The sequence below is a fragment of the Rhinolophus hipposideros genome (assembly GCF_964194185.1).
Source record: "Rhinolophus hipposideros genome assembly, chromosome: 22".
Taxonomy (NCBI): Eukaryota; Metazoa; Chordata; class Mammalia; order Chiroptera; family Rhinolophidae; genus Rhinolophus; species Rhinolophus hipposideros.
In genome coordinates, this window is record NC_138068.1 from 8,811,225 (window position 1) to 8,824,503 (window position 13,279).

Genomic DNA, 13,279 nt, shown 5'->3' on the forward strand with positions numbered 1-13,279 from the left:
AGTTTCTTGTCACGAAGCTCCAATACGAGCATACACACTTTTTCAGAACTGTGGATGGATAAATTGCGTGCCTACCGTGCACTGAGGTGCTTCCTTTGGAGGTCTTCACACAACTTTGTTAGTTAGCCGTGGCTAGGCACTTAGAATCCCTGGTATTTTCCATAGGAAAATGGGTTTTCCTTTATCCTGAGCTGCAGTTTGACTTCCTTGGATGTTTTCTCTATAGACTGGTGGCTTTGATGGTGGCCACGTACCCAAATCTCTGTGTATTTGTTTTGCTGGGCTGCTTATCCAGGATATAGGGAAAATCAGTAATGGTTGCCTCCTGGCACATCTCTGCTCTGAAGTGAAGCAGGAGTAACTTGAGAAGTTCCAAAAGAACTGGATTTTGGCCCCCAGTTATGAAATGAATGGAGAAACAATGTCTCTTCTCAGGCTTGGGTGTCCGTGGCATCCATTTTGATGCCTGGTCTCTTCATTTGATGACCTGGTTTGTGGAACTGTTTTATTGAGCAACTGATTAAAAAAATTTTCTGGTTTAAAATTGTTACTCTTTTTGATGGTTTAAAACAAGTTAGCAATCAGATTTCCATAGGGAATAATCAGTTTGGTTTTGAATGCACATCAATTTGTATCAGAAATGACTTCTAAGTCTGCTGTTAGCTAAATGTTACACAGGTTACTGAATGGCAGAGAGTACAGAGGACACTGGCCATAGTCACGTTTCATAGCTAGCAGGAGTTCCGCCTTGAAGATGAAAAGGCTGATAGGTGTTTCTCAGTGAAATACATTTCTCTTTTGGCCTCAGTTACTCTTTGGTTCTTCATATAGAATATTTTGAGACGTCTAAGTTCTGGTAAATCTGGATTCAGAATTTCTAGGAGTTATTGTCTGTTTTGGTAGGCTTCACCCTTTTTTTCTTTCCGTTTTACATAGTTAATGTTGACTTTTGGCTTAGAATAATAAATGAGGTAATGTGACATCTTTCTACTTTTGGATTGACTTTTTGTGGTTTATAAATGGTAGGGTATTAAAGAGTAACAGCCCTTATTTATTAGAAAAGCAGATTTGCATGTCTTAAATTTTAATTCCTGATGCTTTTGTTTTTGCCTTTTCTTTTGGTTTTTAGAACTACTTTAATATTCTGTAAAATTTAGATTATTAAATTGATGATAAATTGTTACCATACTTTATAAGAAACATTTATGCTCTTATTGGAAGCCATATGAATTCTCAACCACCCAAGTTTTACTAATTTTATTTTCTCAACCTTTGTTTTTAAGGAACTTGGGGAAAGTGAATCTAAATTTCTTCTTTGGTATATTAGGTCATTTAAATAATCTTTCAATTCCCTCACACACATACATTTTTTCATTTTTAAAAGGATCCCCCAAAATCTATAATAGTTACCATTATTTGCCCTGGTGCTGAGTGCCCAGCTTTCTTTCCCCTTCTCAGCATTCATTCCATGACTATAAGTGAATGCTTTTGCCCAGGTATGGTGCTGGCTGAGGGGCAAATTACACAACCATTAGTGTCTTTAGTTTGCGTAGTATACAGAAACTTTGAAGAATGTTTAAGAATACCATAGCAGTGTGCAGGAGAGTTCCCAGACAACAAAAGCTGCTTTCCCTGGCACTCAAAATTCTGTGGTAATGATGCTGAAGTGGTGAGCATTTTCTATTTTCAGAGGTTCGACATCACAAGGAGAAAAGCACTCACACTTGATTTTAAAATAATTTGTTGGTATTAACCTAATTCTTAACTTTAAAAGTTCATCAAAAATTTAATCAGAATTGTGCCAGATTAGATTCATAGCCAATCTATAACATAAAATGTCCTGTTAAAAATAGAAAAGATCGGAGAGTATTTATTTTGCCTACCTGCTTTAAGTATTCAGAACATGCTAGATACTCACCTTTTTTGTGAGGTTGGGCCAGGGTTTTTGATCCATCAGTGGAATTAGTAAATATTACAAGTTGTACATGTTTTGACTTGACTTAAAATTTTTTTTTCCAATAGAAACTATGTTCCAACTTCCTGTCAACAATCTTGGCAGTTTAAGAAAAGCCCGGAAAACTGTGAAAAAAATACTTAGTGACATTGGGTTGGAATACTGTAAAGAACACATAGAAGTAAGTAGCATGTCATTTTTTAATTTTAACATAACTCAGCTTTTGATTGGTTACTTTGTGTCAGTGGCCAGGATGGTTAATTCTTAGGCGGGATTCTTAATTTTGACCACAGCATTAGCTTCGCCAGAGCTTTCTGAATTAGCCTAACTTGTTCCCATCTCCCTAAAATGGGCTTTTTCATCTTTGCATCCTGAAGCAAAGGCAGTTACCATTGAGGGCCTACTCATATCAGACATTTTACTAGATACTTTAAAATTGTCTCTAAATTCAAATCCTTAAAACAATACCTGGGGGTGAGGGGTGCTTAGGAATTCTTACCTCCACTTCACAGATTAAGAAAATAGGTCCACCTCACAGCTAAGTATGTGGCAGGCAGGGTCTGTCTGTGGGACTCCAGAGCCTGTTCTCATTCTGACATACCTGAATGTTCTGGTTGACCTTCTGATTGCTGAGGCCTGGTGGTTTGGATGCTTGTTGTCTCTTTCCTTAGGATTTGAGCATTTGTTGGCCCTTTTGACCCATCATAGGCTATTATCTTCCCCTTGTGTAACAGTTTGGACTTTACAAACTGTTTCTCTAGCCTTTGTCTTCTATGAGCTGGGTAATAGCCCTGTGGGGTTGCCAGTGCGTTGGTCTCCTCCTTTTTTAGGTCTCATTGCTCCAGGTCTTATGGTTAGTTGATCAAAGCCTCTGATTGAAAAGAAATGTTTAAAACTATTTTCCCCACTAGCCTTTCAGTTCCAGCTGGTCAGGGACCATAACTACCTTGCCCATCTGTGTATGCCCAGCACAGGGTGGGCACATATAGGCACTTAGTAAACGGTTGGATGGAATTGAAAGTAAAAACGCAATTTCCTCATTCAACAGGTTTTTTCCTTATTACCACTAATAATAGTCTAGGGGTTTATCATGTAGACTGAAGCTTCTCAAACGTGGGCTTCTCTCTTACGCTGTCCCTAGTGTGGAGTTCACCCCACTCCCTCTCCAGCCCCTCAGGTTTAGGTAGCTCTGCCTGTGGAACAGTCCATTCACACTGCACTCAGTGGGTAATCGTCTCAAGAATAAATAATGCAAAGGATGAGGTACTTTTTCTATCCTGTATTTGATTTGTTCCTCCCATTATTATACCCATTACATATCCTGGAATTTATATGTACTTGATTTTCCCACACTGAACTGTGAACCTTTTAGGAGCAAGGGGAATTATACCCTAAGACTTTATATCTTCCTAGCCTGGGGGGAAGCAGGCCATTACATTTTTATGTAAGAGTATAAATTTAACATAATACTGTTTCTTTGAATAGTTTTCTTCCTTTTGGGGTTCAGAAGTCCTGTGTTTTCTTCCCAGTCCTACCCTGCCCTACCCCCAATTTTATTTATTGCACAAAAGCGGAATATCACGTGTGTAGTGCTGTAAGTGACCGATACAGTCCCTTCTAGTACTACAGCTGAAGAGTTACAATACTCTAATGAAGGGTACTTCGGTGTTAGTATGTGGCTAAAATTTGTATTGAATTAGAACCGTCAACGTTTTCCTTGGAAACCTGTCTAACCACTAGGGGAATGTTTGGTCGATACAAAATGTTCAGTGCGACTTCCATATGCCTTTTTACATTTCCTCAGAGCCTCATGGCTCCTAATTTAGTTCTTGGTGGGGTTGGTTTCCCAGTGCATCCCTCTAAGCCTAGTTAAGAGATAGGACATATATGTAAGGTTGGGTAGAGTTGATACCACTATGTTTTTGTAAACTTCTTTCACTGTTTTCTAGGATTTTAAACAGTTTGAACCTAATGACTTTTATTTGAAAAACACTACATGGGAGGATGTAGGACTGTGGGACCCTTCACTTACAAAAAACCAGGTAAGTGGCACAGGAGGCTTCCCCAAATGGCAGCATCCCTGGCATACTCCCTTCTCAGCTCTATCTAGGCCTTTTAGAGTGATGGATTGTTCATAGACAACAACCTAAAGTGAAAAATGTCAAAATTAGTCTTGCGTCACATATTTCCGTCAGTATTGGAACTGAATATACAGTGGTGGTCCTATACGATTATAATGGAGCTGAAAAATTCCTGTGGCCCAGTGACGTTGCAGCTGTTGTTAAGGTAGTAGCGTAACACATTATTCTCATGTTTGTGGTGATGCTGGTGTAAACAAACCTGCGCTGCCACGCGTGTAAAACTACAGCATGTACAGTTACGTACAGTAATATTTGATAATGATAAACAACTGCTGCTGGTTTGTATGGTTACTATACTTTCTATTATTTGAGTCTGTACTTTCTACGTACATAAAAAGTTTTCTGTAAAACAGTCTACTGTATTATACTAGCAGCAGCCTCATACATCTGTTTACAGCGTCTCTTGCTTGCATCATTTTCTCTTGTGCTTGATTTAATCTTGTGTTGTTTTGTTCATCGTGGCCCTTAGTATACAAAATCCACTGCTAATGTTTACAGTAAGAGGCCACATTAAGTGATTGACCTGGAAACAAAATTAAGAGTGATTAAGGACTACGAAGGTGAAAATCAGTGATGGTTATTGCTCGGCAGTCAGGCATGTCCCACTCCACCATAGCTACAATCTTAAAGAACAAGAACAAAGTGACTGAAGCTGTTAAAGCACCTGCTTCATTGAAGTCAACAAGACTAACAAAATTTCGAGAAGGGCGTATCTCAGACATGGGGAACCTTCTAATGATCTGGATTGAAGACCTCACAGCACCATGACGATCATGGCCAAAGCAAAATGTTTGTGATGTTGAAAGAAAAGGCTCGACCCAACTACAATGTTGAATTTACTGGTAGCTCTGGGTGGCTTAAAGGATTCAAGAATAAAGTGAGTGATAAGTCTGCAAGTGCTGGTGTGAAGGCAGCTGAAGAATTTTTGGAATCTCTAGATAAGCTGATTGTGGAGGGAAATTACTTGCCAGAGCAAATATTCTATATGGATGAAACCTCCCTATTCTGGAAACAGATGCCTGAAAGGACTTTCATCCATAAGGAGGCCAAATCAGTGCCAGGTTTCAAGACTTCTAAGGACAGGATAAACAGTGTTGTTGGAGGGCTGTGTTGCAGACTACAATGTGAAACCCTTTGTGACCTGGCACAGCGAGCTCCCCAGGTCTCCAGGCATAAACACTGCCAGTGTACTACAAGAGCAGTGAGAAAGCATAGAGGCCCCAGCTCCTCTTCCAAGGGGCCCTCCTGAATTGTTACACCAGCAAAATGGAGAATTGCTGTTTGGAGAATAACATACCTTTCAAGATCTTGCTTATTGTTGGTAATGCTCCCGGACACCCTCCTTTTTATTGGGGATCTTCATCCCAATAACAAAGTGGTGTTTTTGCCTCCAGTCACCCTCTTTGATCCAACCAATAGGTCAAGGAGTTATAACAGCTTTTAAGGCCTACTGCCTGAGGAGGGTCTTGCCCAGGCTGTTGCTGCATCTGAGGAAGACACTGACCCAATTCTGGAAGGATTATAGTATCTATGACTGCATAAGAAACTCGCCTGGGCTTGGGTTGACGTCAGCCCGAGGAATGTATGAAAGCATCTAGAAGAACACATTCAAAAGGTTCATCCATGACTTCAAATGATTTGCCAAGGATGAAGAGGCCGCAAAAATTCAACATGGTGTGGTTGAGGTGACAACTTTAATCTGGGTCTGGATAAAGGATCACATTGAGGAGCTTCTAGAAGTGATTCCTGAGCAGTTGTTAGAACTGGAACAGGAACACATAGCCGAAGAAAAGGCAAGAGAAAGGAAACTGCAGGAGGAGAAAAAGAACCCCCAAGAAAATTCACAGTGAATGATTGGGCAGAAGCTTTTGCAGACCTCTGTGCATTCCATAAAAAGTTTGAAAATGAGGACCCAGACACCGAAAGGTTCTCAGTAGTAAAGAGGACTATTCATGGTGGCATTATCTGCTTAGAAGCAAATCTGCAATGAAAAAAAAACAAACCAAGCAAACCACCATGGACATAGTTCTGAAAAGAGAAACACCTCCTCGAGAAGAGCTTCAGGGCAAGTCTTCCAGAGGGTGTTCAGAAAAAGGATTTATCACCATAGGAGATGACAGCTCTGTGCATGTTATTGCCCCTGAAGACCTTCCAGTGGGACAAGAGATGGAGGTGAAAGACACCGATATTGATGATGATACTGACCCTGTGTGTGTCTTGGTGTTTTACAAAAAAGTTTTAAGTTAAAAAAATTCAATAGAAAAAAAGCTTATAGAATTAAGGATATGAAGAAAAAAGTTTTGTATGGCTACACAATGTGTTTGTTTTAAGTTCAGTGTTATTACAAAAAGTCAAAGTTTTAAAGTTTATAAAGTAAAAGGCTACAATAAGCTAAGGTTAATTTATTGAAGAAAAAATATTTTATAAATGTAGTGTAGCCTGGGTGTACAGTGTTTAAAAGTCTACAGTAGCATACAGGAATGTCCCCGGCCTTCACATTCACTCACCTCTCACTCACTGACTCACCCAGAGAACTTCTAGTCCTGCCAGATCCGTTCATGGTAAGTGCTCTTTATAGGTGTGCCATTTTTTTTTTTATCTTCTATACCATATTTTTACTGTACCTTTTCTAAGGTTGGGTATGTTTAGATACATAATACTTAACCATTGTGTTAAGATTGCCTGTAGTATTCAGTACGCTGACATGCTGTGTACAGGCTTGTAGCCCGGGAGCCACAGGCTAGACCATACAGACTAGACTACCTCGGAGTGTAGGCAGCTAGACCTTCTAGGTTTATGTAAGTGCACTCTGCGACGTTCACACAACAAAATCACCTTACGATGCAGTTCTCCGAACATATCCCTGTTGTTAAGCGACACATGACTGTATTTCATATTTTCTTAAGTGGCAGGGAAACCTAGGAAGAACTTTGTGTCTTTTTTGTCATTGGATAAAATTTCAAGTGTAAAAATTAGAGATTGTGTTACTTAAAAGTTCTGAAGCCCATTGTGTACCAGCAGGCCACACACACACACACACCACCACCACCACCACCACCACCCCCCAGGTACTTTGGCTTCTATTTCTAAAATGTTTCCTCCGACATTCTGTTCATCTGGGTTATCCATCATTTTTCTGTGTCTGTGTTGCAATCCTTGTTTTTTCTGGAGAGAGGAGGATCAGACTTCCATTTAAGTTTTCTTATTTTTCTATGTCGACGTCACCCAGCCTCCATGAGGGAGGGGCTTAGTGGCTCTGTAGGATAGTAGTGACAGAGAGGTATGACTTCAGTTTTTACAGATTGGAATTAAAAACAATATCGGCTAGTCCAACGTGCCAGCAGTGCCAACAAGTATCATCAGGTGAAGATAGGACAGAAAGAGGGAATAAGTAGGTGGTATTTCCTTTGCCACAGGGAGAAGTGACTCACTTCAAACTTTACTGTTACCTATTTCAGTAGTGATTGTAATTCTGGGTTATTGATCTGTTCATGTATCAAAGCATTCTTGGCAAGAAATTAGTACTTTTAAACTCTACCTCAGAAATATGATAGTATAGTTATCTGGTTCTTTCTGATTACTACCCCAGGAAAAAGTATTAACCAACAGTTTTACAGTACAGAAGCTTTCCAGCGCGACACAGTGTTCAATTTTATGAATCCCAAAGCCTCTATTCTAACACGAAAGAAGGATTGAGGTTTAAGGAAGAGCAGAGTATTTCATTTTGATTCAAACCAATATCTAAAACAAAGTAGATTCCTAGGGAAAAGAGATCATCTCTGGCCAACCTTGTGTCTCACCTGTCTTCATCAAAGGACCAAGTACACGTATTAATGAGCACAATTCTGGAAGTTGCTCTTTGATACCAGTATATTCTGCAATGCTTCATTGGCTTTTTAACACCATGCACTCCTTACAGTCTGTAGGACATTTTCTTATTTAACTTTTTAATTTAAATCAAAGAATTACTTCATTACTTCTTTTGGAACTGCTCTTGCTTGAGAAGGAACAGCATGGCTTGTAGAAGGTGGTCTGCTTTTCAAATCAGTTTTTTGGTCAGCAATGAAATCTGAATACTGCACTGTTTGATCAGAGGGAGAAAAACGAGATTTTTGAAGACGTGCCTTGTTTCTTTGAAAATTTTTCCATTGATGGGAACGATAAAAGGTATAAGGTATATATTTTATTGCCTAATTGTACAACATTCTGGGCCCTGAATTTTACTGTAAGCCTTCCTGATTCACAGAGTGAAAGTGATTGCATATAATTTATTCTTGTCGTTTCTAACTGTAAAATATTTGTCTTTGGTTTGTCTAAAATTAATCAGCAAATGTGACTCTGGTCTTTTCTAAACACTAATGAGAACTTACTGATTTTTTTATTTACACTATAGGACTCAGAAGTATTTAGTTTAAAACAGCTTTCTCATTTGAGTTTATATTTCATAAAATTTATTTTGCAAAAGAAATTCATTAATTTTGGTTCTGAAAAATAACATGTCTATTAAAACAGAATGTCTGGACAAAAACCTAGAACCTGTCATTGCCTATCTGAAGTGGCATTCTGATTCCAGTTTTGTCTTTTCTTTAGGACTATCGGACAAAACCCTTTTGCTGCAGCGCTTGTCCATTTTCTTCAAAATTCTTCTCTGCCTACAAAAGTCATTTCCGGAATGTCCATAGTGAAGACTTTGAAAATAGGATTCTTCTTAATTGCCCCTACTGTACCTTCAATGCAGACAAAAAGACTTTGGAAACACACATTAAAATATTCCATGCTCCGAACGCCAGCGCACCCAGTAGCAGCCTGAGCACTTTGAAAGATAAAAGCAGAAGCGATGGCCTTAAACCTAAACAGGCTGATAGTGTGGAGCAAGCTGTGTATTACTGCAAGAAGTGCACTTACCGAGACCCTTTGTACGAGATCGTTAGGAAGCACATTTACAGGGAACACTTTCAGCACGTGGCAGCACCTTACATAGCAAAGGCTGGTGAAAAATCACTCAATGGTGCCGTCCCCTTAGGCCCAAATGCTCGTGAAGAGGGGAGTATCCACTGCAAGCGATGCCTTTTCATGCCAAAGTCCTACGAAGCTTTGGTACAGCATGTCATCGAAGACCATGAACGCATAGGCTATCAGGTCACTGCCATGATTGGCCACACAAACGTGGTAGTTCCCCGCTCCAAACCTTTGATGCTAATTGCTCCCAAACCTCAAGAGAAGAAGGGCATGGGACTCCAATCTAGAATTGGTTCCCTTGCTTCCGGAAACGTCCGGTCTTTGCCATCACAGCAGATGGTGAATCGACTCTCAATACCAAAGCCTAACTTAAATTCTACAGGAGTCAACATGATGTCCAATGTTCACCTACAGCAGAACAACTATGGAGTCAAATCGGTAGGCCAGGGCTACGGCGTTGGTCAGTCAATGCGACTGGGTCTAGGCGGCAACGCACCAGTTTCCATCCCTCAGCAGTCTCAGTCTGTGAAGCAGTTGCTTCCAAGTGGAAATGGAAGATCTTACGGGCTTGGGTCAGAGCAGAGGTCCCAGGCACCAGCGAGATACTCTCTGCAGTCTGCGAATGCCTCTTCTCTCTCGTCAGGCCAGTTAAAGTCTCCTTCCCTCTCCCAGTCACAGGCATCCAGAGTATTAGGTCAGTCCAGTTCCAAACCTCCTGCAGCTGCCACGGGCCCTCCCCCAGCCAATACTTCCTCAACTCAAAAGTGGAAAATATGTACAATCTGTAATGAGCTTTTTCCTGAAAATGTCTATAGTGTGCACTTCGAAAAAGAACATAAAGCTGAGAAAGTCCCAGCAGTAGCCAACTACATTATGAAAATACACAATTTTACTAGCAAATGCCTCTACTGTAATCGCTATTTGCCCACAGATACCCTGCTCAACCATATGTTAATTCATGGTCTGTCTTGTCCATATTGCCGTTCAACTTTCAATGATGTGGAAAAGATGGCGGCACACATGAGGATGGTTCACATTGATGAAGAGATGGGACCTAAAACAGATTCTACTTTGAGTTTTGATTTGACATTACAGCAGGGTAGTCACACTAACATTCACCTCCTTGTAACCACATACAACCTGAGGGATGCCCCAGCTGAGTCGGTTGCTTACCATGCCCAAAATAACCCTCCAGTCCCTCCAAAGCCACAGCCAAAAGTTCAGGAAAAGGCAGATATCCCTGTAAAAAGTTCACCTCAAGCTGCAGTGCCCTATAAAAAAGATGTCGGGAAGACCCTTTGCCCTCTTTGCTTTTCAATCCTAAAAGGACCCATATCTGATGCACTTGCACATCACTTACGAGAGAGGCACCAGGTTATTCAGACGGTTCATCCGGTGGAGAAAAAGCTCACCTACAAGTGTATCCATTGCCTTGGTGTGTATACCAGCAACATGACCGCCTCCACTATCACTCTGCATCTGGTGCACTGCAGGGGAGTTGGCAAGACCCAGAATGGCCAGGATAAGACGAATGCGCCCTCTCGGCTCAATCAGTCGCCAGGCCTGGCACCTGTGAAGCGCACTTACGAGCAAATGGAATTTCCCTTGCTGAAAAAGAGAAAGTTAGATGATGATAGCGATTCACCCAGCTTCTTTGAAGAGAAGCCTGAGGAGCCTGTTGTTTTAGCTTTAGACCCCAAGGGTCATGAAGATGATTCCTATGAAGCCAGGAAAAGCTTCCTAACCAAGTATTTCAACAAACAGCCCTATCCCACCAGGAGAGAGATTGAGAAGCTGGCGGCCAGTTTATGGCTGTGGAAGAGTGACATTGCTTCCCATTTTAGTAACAAGAGGAAGAAGTGTGTCCGGGACTGTGAGAGATACAAGCCTGGCGTGTTACTGGGCTTCAACATGAAAGAGTTAAACAAAGTCAAGCATGAGATGGATTTTGACGCCGAGTGGCTGTTTGAAAATCACGATGAGAAGGATTCCAGAGTCAATGCTAGTAAAACTGCAGACAAAAAGCTCAGCCTCGGGAAGGAAGACGACAGCTCCTCTGACAGTTTTGAAAATTTGGAAGAAGAATCCAATGGAAGTGGTAGCCCTTTTGACCCCGTTTTTGAAGTTGAGCCTAAAATCCCTAATGATAATCCAGAGGAGCACATACCGAAGGTAATTTCTGAGGATGCTTTAGAATCTGAGGAGAAGCTAGACCAAAAAGACGAGGATGGTTCAAAATACGAAACTATTCATTTGACTGAGCAACCAACCAAACTAACGCATGACGCTTCTGATAGTGAGGTGGAGCAGGATGACGTGGAATGGAAAGATGGTGCTTCTCCATCTGAAAGCGGCCCTGGTTCCCAGCAAGTGTCAGACTTTGAGGACAACACGTGCGAAATCAAACCCGGAACCTGGTCCGACGAGTCTTCCCAGAGCGAAGATGCAAGGAGCAGTAAGCCAGCTGCCAAAAAACAGGCTACCATGCAAGGTGACAGGGAGCAGTTGAAATGGAAGAATAGTTCCTATGGAAAAGTTGAAGGGTTTTGGTCCAAGGACCAGTCACAGTGGAAGAATGCATCTGAAAATGATGAGCGCTTATCCACCCCACAGATTGAGTGGCAGAATAGCACAATTGACAGTGAGGATGGGGAGCAGTTTGACAACATGACTGATGGAGTAGCCGAGCCAATGCACGGCAGCTTAACCGGAGTTAAACTGAGCAGCCAGCAGGCATAAGTGCCGGGTGCTCTGGCGTCAGTGACATGCTGCAGCCTGGAACTCTATTCTCCTTTTAGTGTGACTGCAAAGCTCTGTTCTAACTGGTACTGCCTTCTGAGTGCTGGGTCATCAGGCTGTAGGGACAAGTGGCCACTGCAATCCCAATGGTTGTTTCTATGACACGTGATTGGCTGATCTTACTTCCGAACTTGCTGTGGCAGACAGTAACTAAATGTGAATAAGCTGGTGGCTCATAAATGCACATGAGGAAAAGCAGAGGTTTATTTTATCTGCCTTCTCAATATTTCTTTCCCTCTGTAAAATGTTTGGTTGGATGTCATTGAGAAGTGTTATTCTGATTCACATGGTAGTGTAGGGCCAACATACAAGCTACCAGTCCAATGTGTATAGTAGACTTTGGGGAAAATTGATTTTTTTTCATGTATTCATTCTGAATAGTTGAAATGTATATTTGTACAGTCTTTTAGACCTATTCAAGTGATGCTTATGATATTGTTATTGTGTACCCATCATAGATTTGTTTCTTTTTTTAGTGTTGCCCTTGCTGTGTAATAAATGCTATATCTAGTTTACCTAGCAAAAGCTTGAAATTATGCTAGTATGAACTTTTGGACAGACTTAGTTTTTGCACATAACCTTGTACAATCTTGCAGCAGAGGCCAGCCACATAAGATACATATCTGGACTCTCTTGTATTATAGAATTTTTCTTGTTCTGAATATCCCTGACATTACAGCTGACAAAACAAAAACTGGTATTTCAGATCTGTTCTCTGAAATCTTTTAAGCTAAAATCACATGCAAGAATTGACTTTGCAGCTACTAATTTTGACACCTTTTAGATCTGTATGAAAGTGTGTTGTGTTGAAGCAGCAAACCAATGAGTGCTGCATTTTGGATATTTAGTTTTATCTTTAGTTAAACGCCACCTGGTGTATTCATTTATACCATCTAATATATGACACACTGTTGTAGTATGTATAATTTTGTGATCTTTATTTCCCTTTGTATTCATTTTAAGCATCTAAATAAATTGCTGTATTGTGCTTAATGTAAATATTTGCTTTATTACACATTACAGTTCTGTGTGTCCATTATGTCTTGTGCCAGTTGATGCCATGGCTCTTTCACCAGCGATGGAAGCCGCAGCCACTGAGGAAACTTGTGGAAGACCAAGATCTGCCATTGGCATAAAGAATGCTTTCTCCCAAGGCACCTGTTACAAATTCTTTTGGTTTTGTTTGGTCTTTTTCCTTTTTTGACTGCTAAAATAAACATCCTTGAGTTTTTCAGTTCCCCTTTTGTTAAGGAGCAGAGCCTGCTTATATATGTAAATGTCTCAATGATAAAAAGATGTTAAACATAAATTGGAGTTAATTTGCAAGCAGAATCTTAATGCCCTGATGTTCTTTCTTCTAAATGAAGTGAATGTTAGTTTTCACCTTATAATGGGAACAATTGTACTTACTAAACAGTCAACTACT

The 13,279-nt window shown here is 40.7% G+C and overlaps 1 protein-coding gene across 6 annotated transcripts in view; it reads left to right on the forward strand.

Moving 5' to 3' along the window:
- The window catches only part of ADNP (activity dependent neuroprotector homeobox), a 32,246-nt gene extending 18,967 nt beyond the window's left edge, over positions 1-13,279 (forward strand). For 5 of the 6 annotated variants that reach the window (XM_081034353.1, XM_081034355.1, XM_081034354.1 and 2 more), the window contains 3 exons: positions 2,023-2,135; positions 3,904-3,996; positions 8,686-13,279. In XM_081034353.1, coding sequence (XP_080890479.1) covers positions 2,028-2,135; positions 3,904-3,996; positions 8,686-11,793 — 3,309 coding nt within the window. In that variant the 5' untranslated portion in view covers positions 2,023-2,027 and the 3' untranslated portion in view covers positions 11,794-13,279. The remainder of the gene's footprint in view (positions 1-2,022; positions 2,136-3,903; positions 3,997-8,685) is intronic. The other variant, XM_081034357.1, reaches the window with a different exon arrangement.